Source organism: Austrofundulus limnaeus, unplaced genomic scaffold (assembly GCF_001266775.1).
Source record: "Austrofundulus limnaeus strain Quisiro unplaced genomic scaffold, Austrofundulus_limnaeus-1.0 Scaffold462, whole genome shotgun sequence".
NCBI classification, from domain to species: Eukaryota; Metazoa; Chordata; class Actinopteri; order Cyprinodontiformes; family Rivulidae; genus Austrofundulus; species Austrofundulus limnaeus.
Window position 1 is genome coordinate 274,970 of NW_013952864.1, and position 23,366 is coordinate 298,335.

Below are 23,366 nucleotides of genomic sequence, written 5' to 3' on the forward strand. Positions count from 1 at the left end.
TTATTATTATTATTATTATCCATTTCTATTTTTGACATTCAGTAAACATACATTCATTTATTTTGCGTTCTGTACACATAATGTGCTGTAGTTTAGTAATAAATCAGAAAGAAGTTGAGGGACTTTATCTGTTAGGTTGTATGCTATGCGAGGCACCTCATTACCTACATGACATTAATTTATTTGTGTAACAAAACACTGATTATATTTTCCATTAAAATGTATTGATGGTATTTAAATTATAGTTATAACAGTACAATGAATGGAGTTTTTGCACACTGATAAGGCTTGTAAATTGTGTTTAGAAATGACTGCAATTAATTTTCCAAGTTCTCCTTTCTTTATGCTTTTCATAAAGCAATAAACAAAATGATGAATTTCTGTATTTTTATTACCTGAATGCAGCTTTGGTTTGTTTCAAAATACAATCTTTTAGCCCCCAGTGATGTGCCCCCATCTACCAGCCTCCCACCTCTCGTTGAGGGCCAGCTGAGGTGCTTCCTGCGCGTGACGATAAGCCGGGTGTTATGGACCGTTCACAAGCCTCCACCTCCAACGTTCATCAGGCTGCGCTGGTGGGGAGAGTCGTCCAGTGGGACACACTTCTTTCCCAGAGATGGATCACAACTTTCTCAAAAAAACATCAAGACCACAGCTCATTTCCCCATCCGCTGCGGGCCAAAACAGTTCACGTCGTATCTTACAGGTAACTACAAAGACGTAAACGTGCTTCATTGACGTTGTTGCATTCTTTTAATCAGCAAGTACTTTTTAACAGATATGGGCTCTTTGGTGCTTGAAGTCCTGACAAAACCAGATCATCTACCAATTGCTCGGGCTCAAGTTGCTGGTATCTCCCGTCTATCTCTGTCGCAACCAATCAGTGGATTTTACACTCTTGTTTCCCCAACATCTGACAAGCTAGGAGAGGTGCAAGTGAGTAAAAATATTAATTTAGCTTATTACGATTTGATTTTTGTGTTTTTTTAATTGTGTTTGAACTGTTTCATTAGCAACGATGAATGCATGTATTTTGTATTATTTAATGTATTTGTTTTAAAATTGAGGTATTAACAAACAAACATCAGCACTTAGATATAAATAGACCGTAACAATGTTATTGGCTTATCTGGCGTCCTCTTGGTTTTCTGTTCACATCTAAACATTTTGTTTAACTCCCAGGTTTCCCTGAGTTTGGAGCCCCTGACAGAAGCCTATGACAGCAGCAGCTCAGGTCCCGCCACAGACGCCGTCACCGATGGGACCACGCTGACTGTGCCCTCACACCACAGATCCCCTTCAGCTGGCAGCGGGAAAGAATCAGCTGGGAGCAGTGGTAGAAACACACCGAGGTTCTGACCAGCTGACACCCAAACATCCCTGCAGATCTCTTGTGTTAACCCATATTAAACTGGTTGTTTTAACATTTCCAGAGGAAAAGACCACCTGTATTTCCAAAATGTCCAAAAAGACAAAGAGGCAGTGGAGAACCAGATTCCTACCTCAAACAAATCTCTCATCAGTCGAGGTGTTGTCAATCACTCGACTGAGAACTCTTCCCATCTTCATCCATCAGATGATATAATCTCAGGTGAGTCACAACATTATAACAAGATGAATGCACATTTCTATAAATGGGAAGTATTTACAGTCAGTACTTTTGTTATCTCAGTTATTTTGGAGCGTGGAAACAAGCTCAGAAACGCAATGGTTGCGTCAGCTTTAAAATGTGACGTGGACTCCGCTCCACATCTGAAAGAAAGTCCTCTGCCTCTCCCTACGGACAACATTCAACTTCCTGACAAGTCTGTGTTTTTATTTCTGTTCAGTGAAATGAAACGTTTGCATATTCAACCCATTTATTATGTCAGTCTAAAACCTAGAGCCGTTTGTCTGCAGGTCCTTTCCTTCTCCTGCTGGTATGTTCCTTCAAGACATCCTTCACGCAGATTCAGCTCAGAAGCCGTCTGATGACGCAGCTTTAGCCGCAGACAGCTGCTTGGGCTGTCCCGCTGACATGGACAGGAGAGCTGTGGAGCTGCTCCTCGGCAGGTACGCGCTTTTTACATTTACATCAAACCCTGACAAAAACAAAAAAGTGTTTCTATTTTAAAGTTTGTTTATTTTTCTGCAGCCCTGTCACATCTTCAGCGCCGCTCTGGGGTCTACAAGGCTCCCCCCCTGACTCCCTCTCTGGCCACAGCAGCCTGTGTGGAGACAGCGAGCTCAGCGATCCTCTGTACGATCAAAGCTTACTGGAAAACCTGTTCTACAAAACTCCTGTAAGTAGATAACTTTAAGTTGTTTCTTTTTTTAAATTCTTTAGAAGAAGTTTCATTGAAGGTGTTTGTTTCAGAATTCAGATCCTAATCCAGATGATGCTGACAAGGAGGGTCAAAAAATAAAATTAACAGCTGAGAATCCAGCAAACAAGCTGACACATTCTGGACCCAATGAAAGGTAAGAAGCAAACATCTTGATCTCATGTGTGACCCGTCATATTGAAATGAGGATTAAGTCAAATTTGGTCAAAAATGACCTAATTACATTTTCAGTTTCCTGGCTTTAAAAGCTATATTTTGATACCTGGATCATTCTGATATCATAAACTTATCCAGAGATATGATTGAATTTGTCTTGTTGGTTACATTAATACATTACTGTTTGGTCTGAATGCTAATTTTATGTAAATTTATTCACTCATTTTTGATGTTAATATAAAGAGGAAACTTCATATAGTATTTGTATATTAAGATTTCCCAGTTGGAAAGAAACGGAAACATTTCTAGCTCACAGGGAAAATTTTAAAATTTTAAAGCATTTTTCCTCAAAATCAGGTTTTCTGTTGCTGCTGCTCAAAGAAATGGCTCCAAAAAATTTATGATTATGTTTCAGACAGTTCATTCAAATGATACAATGATAAGGCATTGATTCATTATATTTTAACAAAATGAATTTTTTGCACACTTTTAAATCTTAACACTATATCTGCCCGTTTTTCCACATTCCACTTTTGGACTTAATCCTCGTTTTGATATGATGGGTCACATATGTGTGTGTTTATGTGTTTTGTTCCTCCTTAAAGTTCTCAATAATCATTTATAATAGATGTGTTTTTAATATCCTTAAAGCAGTTTTGACCCTTAATTTGTCTTTCTTTAGTCTAAATCCAGATTGTCAACAATCTGCAGACCGTAGTGATGTCAGCCATCTTCCGCTCAGCGTGGATCATCTCTCTCTGCTGAGTTTAATTCGATTTGTAAAAGTGACCATCGACTCCTTGATGTTGCCTGCAGGCGGCTCAAACATCAGAAAAGCTGCTAAAGGGAAACGGCCGCGATCATTATCCAGCCAGAAGTGGTAAAACATCTGAGATGCTTTTTAATGGGACTGAAAACAGTTTATCATCATTTGTAACCAATAAATATGACTTATTTTTCCAGTACGTATTTTGTTGAGTACGTTTTCCCAAAGACTTCAGCTTCCAATCATCCTGATCGCAGTAAGGCAGGAAGTGAAGAGGTGACCAGAGCTGTTTCCAGTAAAGTTATCAGTGGAGGTATGGAAACTTACTGTTTTGTGTTTACTGTACATCATAACATTTTTTGTAACTCCTCTGTGTTTTTGTAGCTGTGAAGTTCCATCAGGTCTCGGTGTTTCCGGTCCGCTTCAGTACAGCAGCGATCAGACGGTGGTGGGAAACTGATCTGATCTTTACGATTTACTCACGGACAAACAATCAGAAAAAAGTTAGTAGCTCTAGACTCGATGCCGCTTATGTTTTTAGTACAGCTGAGTGTGTATATGTAGAAACACTGTTTTGCCTCATTAAAGCTAAAGCAGTGACTTGTTGACTTGTGTTTCTGCAGCCTGTGGCCGTCGGTAAGGCAGTTCACCCTCTCCGCTGTTCGCTGCAGAGCAAAGAGCTCCATCAGTCGCTTGTAGTTCCTGTGCAGAGCTCCGAGAGGTTCCATCAAACACAGCAGATGGGACCTCTCAAGGTGATTTTAGGTTTATGAACACAATTTATTTTATATAACAAAAGCAAATATTACAGAATTCACATAAATTTATATTTTTTACAGGTTTCCATAGAGCTGGGAACACACAGCATAAATGTCTCCTCTGAAAAGAATAAAAAACTGACTTGGAAAGACACGTCAGCTTTACAGATTCCGCCCAGTCCTGAGAGAGAAACTGTTTCTAGACCCCAGCGTGCCGACACTGGAAGGGAGGCGTTCTCGGACAGCTCTAGACTGAATGTTTGGACTCCTCAGAAACCTTCAGAGGAGCCCTCATCTCATCCTGGGGTCCAAACGTCTCCTTTTAAATCACCCCATTGGCTGGAGGAGGATCCTGAGGTCCTGCTCCACGCCTTGCTCATGGTTCCAGACGGGAAGAACTTCAGCTGCGGGCCTCTGCAGGCTCCAAATGTCTACTTGAACTGTAAACTGTTTTGGTCTGATGAGACGGCAAGATCTGCTGTCAGCTGGGCTCAGACAAACCCGACTTTTAACTTTGTTCAGGTTGGTTCAGGAAGTCCTCTGCGTCTAACCTCCTTCAGCTGAGTGCTTGTGTCTATAAAATTAAACATCATCTGGAGGTTGTTAGTTCATTTAAAATGTAAAGAAAAGCACATAATAAATATTTGTAAATTAAAATGACATTATTTAGGTAAAATAGCAGCTTCTTTCATTTGTTTGTGTAACAGGTGACACCAGTGGCCTTAACAACCAAACTTCTGGAGCGGATGAAGAATAACGTGATGGTGATCGAAGTGTGGCAGAAAACAGGACAGTCCAGTCTGGATCGACTCTTTGGCCTCGTTAAATTACCTCTACACCAATTTTACATGTCGTTCAGGTAAAACAAGAAATTACCACCTTTTTAATTTTCAATTTATAAATGTTTTTTTAAAGAAACACAAGGTTAATAAATAGGAGCAATCATTTCTGATATCTTCCTGTCACCTCCAGGGACCCAAAGATCAGCCAGCTGCTTCTGCAGGCGCAGTACCCTGTTGTAGGGGTGGACAGCCACATGCCTGTCATCGATGTGTTCTCAGGAAGCTGTAGAGGAAACCTCAGGGTTCTTTTAGCTATGGGTCGATCGGAGCAGATAATTTCCCTGCAGCGCACCAGGGATGACGAGTGTCATTTTTTGTCTCATTTGGTGAGACCTGTCCATATGCTTGATCACCAGTCACACTCGCAAACGAAGGTCAGTGTTTTTTAGTTTTTGTCAGCAGAATCCAGAAACCTTCCTGTTAAAAGTCTATGATTAGGCTTGCTGCATCACCTTCCTTACTCCTACATTACATTAAAAAATACAAATAATTTCGTTTGTTCTTAAATGACAATCTTTTTTTTCCCTCTCTGAGCGTGTCTGAACAAATGCACTCGGTCTTCTTGGTCTTTCAGGTGAAAACGTCACAAGTGGAGGTTATGACAGAGCACGTGTTTGTAATAAGAGTGGAGAAGGTCAGTGGGTTGATGCCTCTGCAGTCCACCGTGTGGGGGGAGGCTGACTGCTACGTCAAGTACAGTTTTCCCTGCCAGGAGGGTGACGTTGCTGCAGATATGGACCAAAGCCTCATAGAAAGCAGTAAGCTTGTTTATTCATAAAAAGCCTTCAACTCAACACATCTGTTTGTTCCAAATCACCTTAAAATCTTTGTTTATCCTCCCAACAGGTTCAAACCTGAAGCCGTTTCGCACCACCACCACCCTCTGTGTTCCTGACATGATGTTCGGTCACGCTGAGACTCATGTTCTTCTGGCCCCTGAAGGAGTTCCTGTCCAGAAGCTGCTGCTCAGCTCTTTGTCAGCTCAGGGTCTTAGTGATGGAGGGGGCATCCTGTTTGAAGTGTGGTGCAGGTTCGTGGTCCGTACTTTGTGGTCCAATAAAATAAAATGAAATGTTGGATTTCACAGAAAAATATAGATTTATAAAAATAAGTTTTCTCCAGTTTCTCCATTTATGTTTAATCAATTAATAATGAATGTGTTTTTCTGCAGATATTATTATCCAAACGTCAGAGATCAGCTTGTAGCCAAAGGATTGCTTCCTCTGTCTAAACTCTGTGCCATGGTCACCATGCAGAGACAACATCCTAACCAGGCCCAGATGTTCTCCCTGCCCCTGATTCCCAGAACCGAGGGTCCCACAGGATTTCAGCCTCAGCCCTCTGGTACACATCATTACACGTGGTGTAATAAACACACAATGAGCATCTGAAGACTGAGACTTGTTTTGATGTTTCTCAGGCCTTCTAGACGTGTACGTTCATTACAAGCACAGGCCTGTGAGAGCTGAAGGAAAGGCTGTTAGAGGAGCTGCTTCCCGTGTTGTCACTGTTGTGGTTGAAGTGCACAGAGCAGCTGGGCTGAAGGCAGCAGCGAGGTACCACTTCTAGTGTTGCAGACAAAATAACAGCATTTAAGAGATCATATGCATGAAAATAATCATGTTGGTTTGTAACAGACTTTAGGGATAAAAGAATTGAGCGATGTGTTGTAGAAAGGGGGTCACTCTGTTTGGAAAAAAAACATCTAGATTCTGTATTTTCTCTCCTAATTCCTGCCATTTTGTTTGCTGCTGCATCCCTTTCAGAGCGATATCAGAAGAAAATGAAAAGTTCAGCCACTTTGCAGACGTCGGAGTGAACTCTTTTGTGACGGTTCAGCTTTCCTTTTTACCCGAGAGTGAGAGGAAGTGTACCCGGACCGCAGCCAGGACCTTCTGCCCTGAGTTTGATTACCACATGGAGGTTTCCTGTGACCTGCTGCTGCGCATGAGCAGCGGGGAAACCTGCAGCCTGGCTGAGCAGCTGGAACGAGCCTCTGCTGTCTTCACTGTCTGGAACAGAGGAAGCCACAAAGGTCTGAGACGCACCGTTCTGCTTCACACGTCGAAAAATTCATCCAGTTCCTATTTGACTTTTTATATTTTTCTTTATATTGTTTTTTGTTGTGGCAGTGAATGTCTCTAATCCTGATGAGGTGATGCTGGGAACAGTGAAAGTACCGCTGGCAGATCTGATCTATAAAATAACAGGTACGCAGTTTTTTCATGTGAGTTGAATCAAATGTTTTTAACTGTTACTGCTGAAGTTTTATTTTTGCATCATGCAGGTATTTCTGGCTGGTTTGGGTTGTATACAACTCTAGACAGAAGCCCTCAGCATCAGGACCTTTTGGTTGGAGGCCTTGAGATTTCCATCAGCTTCGCTCATCCCTCAGACAGAGAAAGGGTCGTTAAAGCTGCTCGGGACTTGGGCTGGGAGCCCCCCCACCGTGACCACGATGAAGAACGCTGGGAAGAAAGCCCGAGAAAACTCTCCCTGACGTTCTCAGTACCTAAAGCCTGGCTGCCGGTCCACTGCCTGCTTCCGCCGGGCCTCAGCGAGCTTCAGCGCCCCACTTACTGCTACCTCAGGTGGAAGTTCTTCGACCAGGACGCCTTCTGCTCCGTGCTGAAACATCCCTGCGTCGAGGAAGATGGGCGGGGAAGCCGAGCCACGGTTAGTTTTGAAGGCAGCAGGACTGTGGATGTCAGACTGACTCAGCCTTTAAAGTGGTACCTGCGAGAGGAGAGGCTGGAGGTGCAGCTGTGGGTGACGTTCAATAAAAACAGGACCGTGAGGCCGAGTGACTCAGACCGACTGGTGGGCTCAGCGTTTGTCAATCTGTCCTCTCTTGCAAAGACTCCAAAGCCGAAGCTGACTCTCAGTGGTATGAGACAACTTTGTCAATTTCAGCAGTAATTATTGCTTAAATTAATGTATTTATTAATGTGTAAAATGTGTGGTTTTGCAGGGATGTACCCGCTCTTCATGCGCTCCGCGGCCGATCTACAAGGTGCAGCTCTCAGGGTGCACATCGTCCTGACGGCTGGTTCTGTTCCTGCAAACACGTTGGCTGAATGCGACACGCAGGTGGACTCCGACAGTCAGGAGGAGCTTTCCTTACAGGAAGTGGAAGTAACAGATCACGACCGTTCCTCCGGTTCGCACGGGAAATCACACACACCAAGCAGACAGAAGGGTGGATCCTTCAGAGCGACTCCAGACATCACGTCTGTGCATCGGGCAGAGCTGACTGTGGACGAGTCTTTCTCTGTGACCGTGGCAGTGGACCGGGCCATGCATCTAAATCTGAAGGGTGAGCGTTCAAACTGAAACCTTCATTATTAAAATCTTCACTAAATTAAAACTAACTAAAAGAAAACATTGGTATTTAAGAAAATTAGCATAATACACATGATTTTTCCCATTTTGTCTCAGAACTGGCATATTCCCTCTTGAATTTGGCTCATAGTGAAACAGGAAGTGACATCAAAGGGGAACTCTTTAAGAGAAGAAACTCTCTGGTCTTTGTTTATTGAAACAATCTTATTTAAATTCTGCTTCAACTCTGATAGTGACTCAAAATAATCTAAAGAAACATCAGATTCTTCTCTAATTATTGTAGCATTGCTCTGTGTGCATACAGACATTCCCCTTTGACATCACTTCCTGTTTCTTTACATGCAAATATCTCAACAACTGTTCATCTCAACGGTGTGAAATTTGTTTTGCAGTATGTTATCCATGTTCTCTTTCCAAAAATGCGTTCATGTTTATTACAAAAATTGGATGTCACAGGCAGTTTAAGTGTTTGTTTCTTCTGCAGGTTGTCCTCTAGCAGAGCGCAGTGAAGAAGCACCTTGTTGCTGCGTTTCGTACGTCACAGCTGATTCTGCTGAACCAGTGTCCACGGCTGTCGTGGCCAACTCCCACTGTCCTGTGTGGGACCACCAACGCGAGTGCAGGTAGCGTCGCCGTCCTCTGTTCGGAGTTCACGCAGCTTCTCAGATGAAGATGCATTTCTGTCTCGTTTCCAGACTTTCCAAGGAGCTGCTGGTTGATCCACAACAATCTTTTGTGTTGAAAGTCTGGCACAAAGGAGGTACGGCGAGAATCTGTTCGCGATGTGTTCAGCTTTGTTTTGTGCGTCGATTCACACCTGCGTCGTTTCCACCCACAGAAATAGAGCGGGTGATTGGGTTTGCCTGCGTGGACCTCTCTCCATTACTCTGCGGTTTCTCGTCGGTGTGCGGCTGGTACAACATCACAGACTTCAGCGGCCAGTGTCACGGTCAGATTAAAGTGTCCGTAACTCCTCTGAAGGGAGTCCAGGAGCTGCGCGGGCAGAGAAAAACGGTTTCTGAAGAAGCTGCAACGCACTCACCGGTGAGAGTTCTGTTTTAAAGACAATCTTGTTATGTTTGTTTGTTTTTCCCCCACAACAAGCTAATATTTGTTTGTTTCAGGGCATTCCTCTCAGCTACCAAACCACAGCCATGTACAGCAGCTTTCCTTCCCACATCAGCAGATTCCCCGAGCAGAAGATCTCCTCACCCAGTCACACAGACAGGCTGTTCTCTGAAAGGTTTTTATTCACACGTTTACATCATGTTTATCTGTTTAGATTCACTTCCTCTTCATTTATATATGAATGTAACATGTACAGCAGGCCCGGTGAGAGTGAGCGTCACTCTCAGCACATGGACAAGGTCAGATTTTACCATCAGAGTCTGCAAGAACAGTCAGCCTCTCACTCTGTTTGCAGCACCTCAGCCAGTGACGTTAATCCTTCCAGCTCCGTGTTGTTTTCAGCCCTCAGGTATTCAAACATATTGTTTGTTTTTAATAAATACAACTAAACCTTAAATTCAGCAGCAACATTCTTTATTTTTGTCTTACAGGAGAAAACTAGGCGAGCTCGACAACATTCAGAAATACTTCAATCAAAAGCTTTCGACTCCTTTGTTTCCATCCATGACTGAGCAGGACCGGCACACCCAAGCTGAGGCAACGAGGAACTCAGAGACCGACACAAGTCAGCTGCTTCTCAAGTCCAACCAGTTAGTAGGAGAAGTCAACGACATCATCAGTGGTGAGCTTCTTTCCTAATGTTAGACTGATTGATTTCCTGGTGATGCTGATAGATTCTTCTTCATCAGCATCTGGTAAAAAATATTGTGTAAAAACTATAAAACTTGCAGTATATTAGTTAGAAGATTTGGATTTGAACATTTAACTATTAAAATTTTTAAAATTTTTGCCATCTGACCCAAGCATTTCTATAGATTTACTGTAGTTTTTTGTTTATTTTGGTTGATTTCCAGGTCTGAAGAGACACCACCAGGAAACGATCCCTTCTAACGCACTAAGTGGCTCGATGAGCCCGCCTGTAGAACACGACAGCCCTCAGATCATCCCCGAGAGCATCTCCAGCCCACACGGAGTCATCGACGTCGTGTCACCTCTCCCGTCGCTGCCCACAGAGATGTCTGAGGACCACACGAACTCTGAGCCCGAGGAAGAAAAGGACGGACAAAACAGCAACATTTCAGAAGATGAACAGAAAGAGGAGACGAGTTTCAGGCAGGACGAGGAAGAAGAGGAGTACGAGGATTACGAGGAGGTTGTGCTGAATCCGAGACCTCTTAACGAGGTGACCTCGTTAACGGACAGAACCAGCCCTTGGACCAGCATCCTGTCAGACCCTGAGCTGGTTTCTGTGGAGAGCACTGAGGCACCAAAAGACTCAGATTTGAGTGAGGCTGAGGGTGAGAAAAGACTCGGCTCTGAAGGAGAACACAGAGCTCACAGCTGCGATGGTTCAGACGGAGAACCTTCAGACACGGAGAGAAATAACGAAGGGACGCTTCGAGAAGCTGAGTTAAAACCAAACAGCCCCGACAAGAGCTCAGTGGACTCCGATTCATCAGCAACGCCCCCACCTGACCCTGACACTCCTGATGTCTCAGGACCTCAAGACAGCGAAGATACAGAGCTCCAAACGTATCCTTAATCTGTTCATTAAACTGGGTTTTAAATGTTATTTCTGCTGTTTTTATTTGGCTGCTGTGGCTGGACCAGATTTTATTAAATTTATCTGTTCAAACAAAATAATTGTAATTGATTTAGTGAGAAGTTTTAAAATAACTACAGTATTTTAAACATTAATCACAAACAAAACTTGTATTTTGCTTCATGTATTGGAGAAGTTTTTATTCTATTAATAATTTTTAGTAATTTTTTTGAAATACACCTCTTTTTATAAAGAACCTTAAAAAAGAACATTGGTGCCAAACTGCTGTATTCTGATAAAAGAACAAATAGTTGTAATTAGTTAGTAGGATGTCATCAAACTCCATGTTTTTATTTTTTTAACGTTCTTCATGAAGCTCTCTGCCTTTGGAAGTCCCTAATTTCTTCCTCCCCTCTCACCAACTCGAGGCGTCGTTGAGAGTCATTCGTTTAGCGCCGTCTTTTTCCAAAACCCTAGAGTCTGTGAGTATTCATCACCATTTCTACTGATGACATTTACGCTTTTCTGTTAATGCTTTTCAGATTCTTTGTTTCACCTGGGTAAAACGTATCTTTTTGTTGTCAGCGGAGACTTACAGAAATGTTCCTGTTCACAGTTAGCTCCCTCACTATGAGCAGTCTCTTACCAGCTGTTAACAGATAGTTTTTATTGTTTTACTCTCTGTAAACTGTTTGAAAAGCTACAATATTTGTTTTTTGTTGTGTTAAATGCAATGGCGATATTAGAATTTCAAGCCTTTTGCAAATTTTCAAACTGAAGATTTTTGTGATTTAACAAAGCAAAGATGTTGCGTAATGAGTATTTTTTAGACATAACTCTCAGCTACTACCACACTAAATTTTAGCTCAGTATCTATAAAAATTACAGAGTTATGGTCATTTCTGTGTTTTCAATGCCGATTATCTGTGGTGTTCGTCTTGAAAGTAGGGATGCACCGATATGAAGATCGCAGCTGGTATCGATATCTGATATAATTATTACTATATATATATATATATATATATATATATATTATAATTAAGTGAGAAATCAATATCAGCCCAGTTTTACATACTGTATCAGACCGATACCGATATTAATGCTGACATATCGTGCATCCCTACTTGAAACAAGTTGAAACCAAAAGTTAATCAGTTGTTGATATTAAATAATTATTTTCATTAAAATCTGTTCAGTGGTTCATGAAATATTTGTTAATAAACACACACACATAACAATTACATGATGATCATAATCAAAACACCGTAGTACAAACAAAATTAAGACTGTAGTCATTTGTTTGCCTCAGACATGCTGGAAAATCACCAACAATCTCATTTCAGTTCAAGCTCATCACTAATGTCTGTTTTATGTTTCCTGAACTGCAGGTAAAACATTCAACAAAAACTTTGTTTCACTTTAACTAAATAAAACATGTTATGTTTAACTCCTGTTGTGATTTAATTTTATTATTTATTTGTGTTTTATTTTATTTTATCTTTTTGCAGGGCCAGAACTCCTCACATCATGGCCTCGTCCCGCCTCGCAGACGTCCTCGGCACCGGCCCAACATGTCACCTTCATCCATGAGGAAAGAAACAGAAAGAATAGCAAAAATATTCTCAGCTCATTTTGACCATAGTCCTGCTTCCTGATCTTCATCTAAACAATCATGTAAATTAAATGTTAGATTTTGTATTTTTATAAATAAAATGTTGATTTTTCACCTCTTTAAACCCTTTGTCTGTTGATTCTGACTAAAAACTGCTTCTTTGGAACAATGTCAAGACGGTAAGTAAATACACGACTCCTGATGTTTCTGAATCACAGCAACACTAACCGGTCTGAACCAGAAGCTGTCTGTTTGATTACTGGGAGACTTGTATTTAGAACCATTAGCAGAAGAATTAGGAAGTAAAACAAACACAAACCAGACTGCAGGTAATCACAGAGACTTCTGGTAGTTCATGTAAAGCACAGTGTTATAATCCTGTTTTTGCTTTTTTCAGGCAGGGCTGTGTGATCAACGCTCAAGGAAGCCACAAGAGTTTGGAGCAAACTCATCTGTCAGGCTAACATACAGTTATACAGTGTCTGGTAAACATACAGTTATAGTTATGACATACAGGTCAGGTTTTACAGAGGTAAATGTGTATTTATATGTATATGTAGTAATTCAGTCAATAACACAAAATAAACAGTATTTGACAAATACATGTAGTAATGTGTTGTCTGAAGTACAAAGTTAGTCATATCTCTTTCTATTCAAAATATTTGATGATTTATTTTATATATTCAGCTTAAAATGTCGAAGTTCATTATAAGAGAGATCAATAATTAAATCAAACAAAAATCCCATAAAACTGCCTATAGTTCTGTTTATATTTTCAGTTTGAACTCGGAGTCCTCTCTGTGTGACGTAACGCTGAGCGTTTTGTTGATCAGTGTCTCCTCCATTGTGCAGCTCGTCAACATGTCCGGCCGTCCTCAGGATAACTCCATCTATATGTAGTCTGAGTTAATCCCTAAGACGTACGCTGCTGATGTCCCAGGCTGCTCCTCGGTGAACGTCCCGCAGACTGAGTGGAGCTTCTCCTCGTCGACCGGATGCAGATTCATCAGCTCGGCTCTGAAAACAGGACGTATCTCCTCTGTGAGTAAATCATTTCTCTCTGGACTTCATTAGTGTGATTTCTTTAAAATTAAAAAAGATGTCAGACTCTCCTGTTTCTCCTTTTTAACGTCCCTAATAGGTTTACCTGTTGTAACAAGGTAAATCTGTAATGACCCTGTGTGTGCTCGTAGTGAGAGTCCTGAGCTCTAAATTGTGATTTTAAAATCTTGTTAAAGCTTTCCTCTGTGACATAAGAGGCTTTTCAGTTCTCTGTATTGTATTTTAGGCAACAGGGAGTCTCACTCAATCGAAGCTGAATCTTATTTACTACACTGTTGTCACAGGACAAAATGTCCTGTTTACCGGATGTTTTCTTTTTTATTTGTTCTGCTACGTTTTTATTCTGCTGACGTTTTCAGGTGAGACATTTGGCTGATACACCTGTTTAAAAATTTTTATTGGCTGTTTAAGTTCTTGCTGTAGTTTCAGGTTCTTGTTTTGTGGAACACTTAATCGTGTCTGAAATGGTATTTGTTATGTGTTATATGTATCATATACCAGCAAATTTATCAGGTCATATCCTAAAACCATCATTTATTATCAGGCAGAAAGATCTTTTTTAGTAATTGTTACTCTGTGATTTTTAATCCTTTGTTAATTTGCCTTGTTTAGATTTTAGATTAGATTAGATTAACTTTATTGTCATTAAATATGTAAAAGTACAAGGCAACAAAATGCAGTTTGGCATCTAACTACAGGTAAAATAAACAGCAAGTGCAGAAATGATGTATTGTTGTGCTATGAACATAATATACAGATTGAAGTGTTAAAACTAAGCCAGATAAATGGAAGTGTGCATCTTGAAATACGTAATTCATGTGTTTAAATGCACCTTTTGATCAAAAACATTTAATTTCCTGCTTTTGTTTTTGAATTAAAGCCTGAATGACCTTTAGCAGAGAGATCATAAATTTAACAGCTCAACATGGAGCCACAAAATACTTTAAAAAACATTTATTATAGATGTAATGAATCATATTGAGTCTTTAACCAGACTTTAATGTAAATTCAAGCGTTTTAAGGATTCAGGGATCCATCGTTTGGAACATGACGTTCCCTGAGGCAGTTTTGAGTTTGTATTTCTTATAATCACTACAGTTCTAGAAATTCTAGGTTGACTTTTAAATTAGTTCCAAGCTTAAACTGTGGGGGACAGAATCTGACATAATTAGAAAAAAAAGCTGAAATATATAAATGGACCAATAAAATAAATAAATAAATACACATAAAATGCACCAATTAAATTWAAAAAGGAGAACTTTAYCTCMTGTTTTATAATTTAATTGACTTTCATATTTATTTTTCCAGCTTAGTTCCAATAAATTATTTATTTAAACCATAATTTAAATTTTAATGTTTTTTTAATATATATTTTACATAGTTTTCCCTTTTACTTGTACATGCATTTATGTCTCTTAAATGATTATATTTAATTTTTTTAATATAAATTTTTCCCACAAGTCTTTTTTTATTTCCATGTGTTGCTTTTACATTTCTCTGTCTCCTGTTTTTACTTCACGTTATTCATTTCTGCCTCATTATGCAAATAAGGTGGGCACGGCCTCTCCTATTGGTCAACAGACAGGAAGGAGCAGGATCCATGTGCAGATCGACTATGCATGCTGCTGCTGCTTCAGTTTAGCTTACAGTTTAAAATTTAGTTTAAAACAAAAACAATGAGGAAAACACTTACCTGTGCCTTTTGTTTTTAACAGTTTAAACCTTAAAAAATATTTTAAAAATCATTAAAAATTATTTTTTAAGAGACAGATGCATCTACAAGTAAAAGGGAAAATAAAATGTATATTTTAAAAACATAAAATGTAAATTATGTGCTAAAATATATAAATTATTGGAATTGAGCTGGAAAAATAAATATGAAATTAAATTAAATTATAAAACATGAAGTACAGTGCTTTTTAACTTAATTGTTGCATTTTAAGTGTATTTATTTATTCATCGGTTCTTTTATACATTTCTGATTTTATTTTAATTATGTCAGTTTCGGTCCTCCATATAAACCACCAGCTTTTAGAAAAAAGTTTAAAAGTCTGGATTTTCTCTCTCAGTCCATCACCTCCATCACGTCCTCTCACCTCTCAGTGCAGTGATGCAGCCTCCGGCCCCTCCACCAGCCCACCTGTGAGACGTCCAGCTGCGAGGGGAAACCAGCCATGAGCGCCGACACCGCCTGCAGGGTCGAGCTGGACCCGGAGAACAACGGCGAGCTGGCGGACATCGTGGCCGCCATGAACGTGGCCGCCAACCGCACGACCCCTCCCAACGGCTTCAGGTCGATGGCGCCCAGGTCTCAGCTCTACGGCAGGAAAATGTCTCTGCAGGAGCGGGGGAGCCGCCTGCCCCGACAGCCCACCATCGAGACCAAACGAGTGTCCATCACAGACATCGATGTGAGGAGGCCATCAGCTGACTCTCTATAAACCAGCTCTTAATTCAAGGCTTGAAATGTTTCTTTTATCCTTCCAGGACTGTATCCAAATGAACCAGTACAAACTGAAGACAGAGATTGGAAAGGTGATCAATCCCGACACTGAAGTAAAAAAAATGAGACGATATATAAATCTGGTATTTCTGCACTGTAGGGTTCATATGGAGTGGTGAAATTAGCTTGGAATGAAGATTCTGAACAATACTACGTAAGTTTGAGCTTTTAAAACGTCCCTGTTAAAAAAAAAATCACTTACAGCTTTTATTTTATTTGTTCAGGCCATGAAAGTGGTGTCAAAGAAGAAGCTGCTGAAGCAGTGTGGATTTTTACGTGAGTGAAACGAAACGATTCTCCGCGGTGTGCGGTTTTGTGTCGATGGCGCTGACGGTCATTTGTGTGCTCACAGGCCGTCCACCTTCGTCGGGGTCCAACTCCGACCTCTTCTGTAAAGCCTGGCAGCCTCTGGAGAGAGTTTACAGGGAGATCGCCATCCTGAAGAAGCTGGACCATCCCAACGTCGTCAAACTGGTGGAGGTCGGTCAGATGACAGCGTGTTCACTTTTAAAAGTTGATTAAATCTTTTGTTTTACTCTCAAAAAGCTAGACTTTGTTGTTTTATAGTAAAGTGGTCTTGATCTATCACAGTCGGTAGGAGGTTCTCATAAATAAACACATATATTATAAGACTAAAGCAAAAAGCTGTAGAATTAATAATGCTCAACTGAGGGAGAACCAGAGAGAGTTGGAAGATGGAGCAGGGAACAGGTGAGAGTGGGCGGGGCAAGACCAGAAGGAAAACACTGGAAACACAAGTAAATAAAGGAATCACAGAAAACTTTTATTGTGAAAAACGAAAACAAATGATCCTCCAGGCTTTCTGAAGGTCCTTCAGTGATATTTTCTTTAGACCTTTTGATCATTTTCTGTTCACTTTGTGACAACTTGTGCAGTTTGTGCTTTCAAATATTAGGAAAGTGAGCAAGTAAGGGGCAACCCAAAAAGAATTAAGCCTAAAGAAATTATACAGAACCTGAGAAATGCAACATCTGTCAAATTTTCAGGAGTTTCAGCTCTTTGGAAATTTTCTTATCAAGGTGTTTGTCAAATTTTTTGATCTTTTTTCTAAAGAAATGGGAAAATGTGACAAGCTTCTGGTAACAAAGTGTCAAAATAATTCAGTCTAAATTAATTTTTTATTGTTTGCTACATTTGTCGACACACGGCAAAAACAGTAAAAATGGTCAAAAAGCCACAAAAGTTTGAAAACAAAACCAACTCTTTGGTTAGCCAATTAGCCAATTGGCTTAGCTTGTTAGCCAATCTTTTTAGAAAGTCTGAAAAACTTCTGATCCGGACCACTTTACTGTGAGAAAGTCTGCCTCCTGGGGAGTAAAATGTAAAGATTTGAGAGATAACTCAAGATTTTTGCACAGCCCTCTGAAGTCTAAAAACTGTTTCTATGATAGAAAACTACAACTTAATTCAGAGTAAAACAGGTGAGTTGATGTGTCTTGCAGGTGCTCGATGACCCTGATGAAGATGGGCTCCACATGGGTACGAAATCACTCGTCTGTTTTTCAGTAACAATTCCAAAACAAAATAATTTAACTTTAAATTCAGAGGTTTATAGTAACTAAGTACATTTACTTCGTTACAGTACTTAAGTAGTTCTTTGGGGCATTATTATTTTTTTAAATAGCTACTTTTACTTTTATTTCATTACATTTTAAAGCAAAAAATGATACTTTTACTTCTTTGCTTTAAAATGTAACACCTAGTTACTCATTACAACATTAAATATGTTCAAACTCATCATGAAAGATGTTTCTGCACTCTAAAAAGAAAAGAGTCAAATTTACTCAACAAAGTCAAGTCAGCTGGCTCCACTAAGTATAGTTGAGTAAATTGAGCAAATAATATACATCATGCTCAATTTACTCAACCTGGCTTAGTGGAGCCAGTTTGGTTCAGTAAATTCAACAGGTTATTTCTTAGAGAGTGTGTAAAAGTACCTTTACTTTTACTTTCCCAGTTTTTGTGAACAGTTTTATGACTTTTACTTGAGTAGTTTTCTGATCAGTGAAATGTATTTTTACCAAAGTCATTTTCTGTTCGTGTGATTTTACTTTTACTTAGTTATTTTTTTCAAGTACTTTGTAGACCTCTGTTTAAATTCTGATTTTGTCTTCAAGCCTTCGAGCTGGTGACTAAAGGGTACGTTTCAGTGCTGCAGAGGTTGTGTGTGAGGAGTCGATGTTGTGAGTAAAACGTTGTTTTCCTTCTCTGCCGGTCAGGCCGGTGATAGAGGTGCCCACAGATGAAACCTTAACGGAGGAGCAGGCTCTGTTTTACTTCAGAGACGTCGTCTTGGGTATAGAGTACTGTAAGTTACATTTATACCTTTTTTTTTTCACATTTTGGGTATGGACATTTGTTTTAGTCAAAAATCTTGCAGCATTACTTTTATATATGTAAATGCTGAAATTTAACATTTCTTTGGTGAACAAGTTCTTTGATAAGCAGATATTTGGGGTTTTATTGTTTTTTTTTTAATAACAGCTACATCCCATTTTTATTTTGAGGATCTTTAAGTTCATTGGGAGCATTTTAACTGTTTGTTTGCATGTAAACAAGAAATTTATTTTTCAAAATGTGTAGGAACCAGAAAATCCTAATTTTTTTAGTACCTACTTTAGTAGTAAAACAAAAAGACATTAGAGAAAAAGATTTAAAGAATAAAAAGGATTTATTATTTCAGTGTAAATTGAGCTCTGTGATGTTTACATGATAAATGTTCAAATATTTTTCAATGCTTTTGGGTTGAATTTTTTTGTAAACATATTGTAACAGATGTGTTTATACATATAGGCTTAGCTATGTCTACTTAGCACAAAAAATTGTGTTTGGTAGATTATTTCTTTCTTGTAACAATGCTTCTTGGCAATAAGCCTTATAAAGTCTGTTAATTTCCCCTTTAAATGGTGCCACATTTGTAAGGAACATACATTTGTGGGATTAGCAGTAGAGCTGCGTATGTGGGTTGTGCACATGAAAATTTGCCAAATCTTCTCTGCCAAACAGCTTATTCTGTTGTTACTGACACTTGTTTTGATGCTGCCAGTTGTAAGATTTATTGCCAAGAAGCATCGTTACAACCAACAGTCTACCAAATACAAATTTCTTTACTTTTTGTGCGAAGTGTATATTCATTAATTTTATTTGTTTTGTAGAAAAGAAAATCAAATCTTTAGTTTATGTTTGTGTTTTTTTTTGTTTTTTTTTTGCAGTGCACTACCATAAGATCATCCACAGAGACATCAAGCCGTCCAACCTGCTGCTGGGAGACGACGGTCACGTTAAGATCGCAGACTTCGGCGTGAGCAACGAGTTCGAGGGGGCGGACGCCCTGCTGTCCAGCTCGGCGGGGACGCCGGCCTTCATGGCTCCCGAGATGATGAGTGATCAGCAACAGAGCTTCAGTGGAAAAGTGAGGTGGTCGTTGTTTTATTTCACGTTTGTTTGTTTTTTAGTGTGATGTGTTTTCATGACGATGACCCATTCTGTTTGTTCCACAGGCGTTAGACGTGTGGGCCATGGGAGTCACTCTGTACTGTTTTGTTTTTGGGAAGGTAATCTCACTGTGGTGCACATTCACCGATCCCAATGTGACAGGTTTTATTTCATTTTCACTGTGTTTCTTTTGACCCAGTGTCCTTTTTATGACGAGTACATCGTTTCTCTGCACAACAAGATCAAGAACAAACCTGTGGAGTTTCCAGAGACGTAAGCCAACGCAACACATTTTAACAAAATAATTTAAATAAAAACACAGGAAACAACACTCTAAAAAAATGAATGAGTAACATCAACTGGTTCGAACTCAGTTAAATTAATTCAACTTTTAATTTTTTTAGAGTGAATAAAGGTTTTGTGCACAGAAATGTGCAATTTATTTTTGAATTGATTGATTTTAAAGAAGCAATAAGCCTTTGTTAGTAGATCTTGACGCTGGAGTCTTTTATTTCCACATAAATTCATTAAATAGAGAAAAATTAAATTAATTTTTGACACCTGTTCCCTTTTTTTGTCCAAGAAATCTCAAAGCTACAAAAATAAAAACAGAATACAACAACGTATGAAACAAATGATTGTTTTTTAACCTGTAAAATTTGAAGCTTTATATTAAGCATATAAATCGATTTAATAGGGTTGTGTGTTTGGCGATACGATACATATCATGACAAAGGGGTCAGGATACGATATATCACGATATATTGCGATACTGTAAGCAAGGCGGCACATTGCAATTTTTTTGTCCAAAAATTCTATTAAATCAAAAACTCAGTATGTTTTGTATGTATTTTATTTGTTCCATATTTTTTTATTTCATACATGTTTACAATTATTAAACTACATTTGCCAATAAATAGTTTGAAAATATATTTGTGGCAGCTTTTAGTGGCTCTATTATTTTACTATAACAGTATGCTAACCCAACACACTTAACAGCCTATATTATATATATTATATTATTATTATAATATGTATTGTCATAAAGTTCAGTAAACATGATATGAAGCTGCTGCACACAGAGTTTCTGGGATCAGCTGACCTGCATCCAGAAAGTGATTTATTGGAAAAAAGCACACGAAACACTTAAATTTGGCTTAAAATACAGACATTCTGACTAATAAAGGACTCTGGTAACCTTACCTCAGCTTAGAAGGCAGAGGGTGTCGGTCTTTTCCACTCAGATTCAGCTATCGGAGCATGAAGCTAATGTTTACTTACAATGCTAATGCTACCGTTACTCTCTGGCGCTCAAGAGGTAGAGGAGCCAAATGGCTGGCTCACTGCTGCCAACTAGTGGTCAGAGGCTGAACTACAACATAAAAATGAACAGGAAAGTTGACATTTTAAACCTTAATAAAAATTCAATACAGGGCTTTAGAGAATCGATACAGTATCGGGAAATGAAATATCGCGATATTTCAGTGTATTGATATTTTCTTACACCCCTACAATTTAATCAATGTATTTTTTGAACCTCTTGAAAAAAATTTGACCATCACATCACTGTTCTTTAGTTTCATCCACGGTGTTTATTGTCTATTTAGAACACATATTTAAGACACACATATTAGAGTTTTTTAGTAATTAAATGAAAAGTTATTTTTTCATATGTACCAAAGCTTATGGTAAATCGTTGATCTTTGTATTAGTTTTACCAGGCTAAGTATTAAAATGTGAATTGTTTAACATGTTATTCCCCTATTTTTGTTTTTGTTTTATCAACAGGCCATCAATAAGCAACGAGCTGAAAGATCTCATTGAGAAGACTCTGCATAAAAACCCTGCGTTAAGAATCACCCTCCCTGAGATGAAGGTGAGAACGCCGCAGCTTTTGAACATGATAAACATGTTTCAAACATGCGCGTTGTGTCGCAGCTCCATCCGTGGGTGACGGAGAACGGCTCCAACCCGCTCCCTCTGGAGGAGGAGCACTGCACGGCGGTGGAGGTCACCGACGAGGAGGTGCAGAACAGCGTCAAACTCATCCCCAGCCTTTCCACCGTGGTGAGTTTTCATCTGACGTCCGAAGTGTTTGAATCATTTTTATGAGAAGAAAAAGTCTTTCCACAGTTCAGTTTTTTTATGCTGATTCATCAGAATCTGTTCCAAAAGCACCAAAAATAAGACTTATTTTTTAATTTTTCCAGGAAAACATAAAAAGATGAGACTTTTAAACAACTTTAATACACACACTGTATTTAACTCTTATCAGAGCTGTGTTTATTTTCTCTGTGATGCCACCTCAGATTCTGGTGAAGTCCATGCTGAGGAAGCGGTCTTTCAGTAATCCCTTTGAGTGTCAGGGCAGGCGAGCAGAGAGGTCCATGTCTGCCCCTGGAGGTCTTCTTACGTAAGTAGCCTACTCAGCAAATCCTCTCCGCTGCACTCTGCCAGCTCTGCGATTAGGCCTCTGACAAAACAAAACAGCCAGCAGATGCTTGGATTAAAAATAGATCAGTTCCACGCTTCACACGGCAACAAAGCGCCCGGACCTTTGGATTCTGACGAGCTCCTTGTGTTGCGTTTGTTGTGTTTCGGGTTTGAGTTTTGAGGGTTCACTAAAAGCATCTTTAAAAAGGCTGAACGGGGGGCTTCAGCTGCAGCAGCAAAGGACGGGCTGCTTCTGTTTTCTACCAACAAGAGGGGTTTGTCAGTGAGGGCTGCAGCTAATTACACCTCCGTGTGAAGAGATGTGCAACTATATCCTCCTCCTCCTCCTCCTCCTCCTCACAGCCATCAGCAGCAAACTCTCTCCCACTCACTGAAACGTCTTACTCCAGGTCTTGCTGTAAAGACGAAATCTTGATGAATTTAGTAAAGTAAAGCTCCTCCGCTCCTTGTTGCTGAATAAGTCATTTTGTTTTGGACAAACGTTTCATCTGTTTTAGTGAGCAAACAGAAAAACAATACTTTATTTCTAGTCTTCCTGCTGTCCTCTGCAGTTCTCTGTTTTTCAGCCTATAAATGATTTGAACCCTCTCCTTCTTACCATTCCTGCCTTTCTCGTCTCCTCATCGCCTCCTGTCTGTTTGAGGTCTCATTCAAACAGGAGTGTTTTCATCAGCTGAAAACACGTCTGAAATCTTTGGCTCAACTATTCCAGCAACACAGAACCCAAACCAGGAAGTAGTTTCTCAAATCAGACCTCCACTAAAGCAGCACAGTTTAGGAGCTCACGTCACACAATTTTTCTAGCAGGGAAATGACATCAATAGAAACACGTGGAGCTGGACTTTAATTTGTTCAATAAGACAAAACAGTTGTTGTTTTCAAGAGTTTTCACCTTAAAGAAATTAGTTAATCGACTGATGTTATAATACAAGGAGTTGGATGTTGTCTTGATATTTGTTAAATTTTATACTGTATATTGAGAAGTATGTTTTAAAAAACATCACAACACACACAAAGTACTGAAAATTGGTACAGTTAAGTACCGGTACTGGATATTGGTATCGAATCGATTCAAATGTCGAAGGGACCCATCCCTACTAACATATAATACCTCAACAAAATGAAGCAAACGTCTTGTGTTTTCACGTGTTGTTGGTCCAAAAGATCAAATCTAATGTTCTGCCATTCTCTGATAGGAGGTTTTATTAAAGTAGACATAATGCAAAATCCACTTTTTTTGCCATTAAATACATTTTGTTGTGGACTTCGAGTCTGTAAGAGTGCAGAAAGTTTAATTTAGTCTCTCCTGCTGCTAAATATCTTTATAATCTGTTTGAGTCGTGTTTTTCAACCCGTTCAGTTTTCTGTATCCTCCATGATGTTTTCTGAACTATTGAGTCAAATTATTTGCGACTAAACT

At 39.5% G+C, this 23,366-nt stretch overlaps 2 protein-coding genes across 4 annotated transcripts in view; both read left to right on the forward strand.

Moving 5' to 3' along the window:
• The window catches only part of c2cd3 (C2 domain containing 3 centriole elongation regulator), a 12,974-nt gene extending 379 nt beyond the window's left edge, over nt 1-12,595 (forward strand). The window contains exons 2-33 of the mRNA XM_014025220.1: nt 437-706; nt 779-936; nt 1,183-1,352; nt 1,434-1,591; nt 1,673-1,805; nt 1,900-2,052; nt 2,135-2,282; nt 2,357-2,460; nt 3,163-3,360; nt 3,444-3,559; nt 3,631-3,749; nt 3,870-4,001; nt 4,086-4,526; nt 4,712-4,863; nt 4,977-5,220; nt 5,421-5,604; nt 5,693-5,876; nt 6,018-6,190; nt 6,267-6,402; nt 6,613-6,881; nt 6,979-7,056; nt 7,134-7,733; nt 7,818-8,162; nt 8,673-8,811; nt 8,884-8,948; nt 9,027-9,232; nt 9,313-9,431; nt 9,513-9,665; nt 9,748-9,938; nt 10,171-10,849; nt 11,236-11,341; nt 12,368-12,595. Coding sequence (XP_013880674.1) covers nt 437-706; nt 779-936; nt 1,183-1,352; nt 1,434-1,591; nt 1,673-1,805; nt 1,900-2,052; nt 2,135-2,282; nt 2,357-2,460; nt 3,163-3,360; nt 3,444-3,559; nt 3,631-3,749; nt 3,870-4,001; nt 4,086-4,526; nt 4,712-4,863; nt 4,977-5,220; nt 5,421-5,604; nt 5,693-5,876; nt 6,018-6,190; nt 6,267-6,402; nt 6,613-6,881; nt 6,979-7,056; nt 7,134-7,733; nt 7,818-8,162; nt 8,673-8,811; nt 8,884-8,948; nt 9,027-9,232; nt 9,313-9,431; nt 9,513-9,665; nt 9,748-9,938; nt 10,171-10,849; nt 11,236-11,341; nt 12,368-12,514 — 6,470 coding nt within the window. The 3' untranslated portion in view covers nt 12,515-12,595. The remainder of the gene's footprint in view (nt 1-436; nt 707-778; nt 937-1,182; nt 1,353-1,433; nt 1,592-1,672; nt 1,806-1,899; nt 2,053-2,134; nt 2,283-2,356; nt 2,461-3,162; nt 3,361-3,443; nt 3,560-3,630; nt 3,750-3,869; nt 4,002-4,085; nt 4,527-4,711; nt 4,864-4,976; nt 5,221-5,420; nt 5,605-5,692; nt 5,877-6,017; nt 6,191-6,266; nt 6,403-6,612; nt 6,882-6,978; nt 7,057-7,133; nt 7,734-7,817; nt 8,163-8,672; nt 8,812-8,883; nt 8,949-9,026; nt 9,233-9,312; nt 9,432-9,512; nt 9,666-9,747; nt 9,939-10,170; nt 10,850-11,235; nt 11,342-12,367) is intronic.
• Nucleotides 12,596-12,686: 91 nt separating this feature from the next.
• Nucleotides 12,687-23,366, forward strand: part of camkk1b (calcium/calmodulin-dependent protein kinase kinase 1, alpha b) — a 30,895-nt gene continuing 20,215 nt past the window's right edge. For all 3 annotated transcript variants that reach the window (XM_014025224.1, XM_014025221.1, XM_014025222.1), the window contains exons 1-15: nt 12,687-13,512; nt 15,637-15,944; nt 16,021-16,068; nt 16,137-16,190; nt 16,261-16,312; nt 16,389-16,516; nt 17,500-17,536; nt 18,175-18,196; nt 18,277-18,365; nt 19,270-19,469; nt 19,558-19,611; nt 19,692-19,765; nt 21,281-21,368; nt 21,431-21,559; nt 21,802-21,905. In XM_014025224.1, coding sequence (XP_013880678.1) covers nt 15,708-15,944; nt 16,021-16,068; nt 16,137-16,190; nt 16,261-16,312; nt 16,389-16,516; nt 17,500-17,536; nt 18,175-18,196; nt 18,277-18,365; nt 19,270-19,469; nt 19,558-19,611; nt 19,692-19,765; nt 21,281-21,368; nt 21,431-21,559; nt 21,802-21,905 — 1,316 coding nt within the window. In that variant the 5' untranslated portion in view covers nt 12,687-13,512; nt 15,637-15,707. The remainder of the gene's footprint in view (nt 13,513-15,636; nt 15,945-16,020; nt 16,069-16,136; nt 16,191-16,260; nt 16,313-16,388; nt 16,517-17,499; nt 17,537-18,174; nt 18,197-18,276; nt 18,366-19,269; nt 19,470-19,557; nt 19,612-19,691; nt 19,766-21,280; nt 21,369-21,430; nt 21,560-21,801; nt 21,906-23,366) is intronic.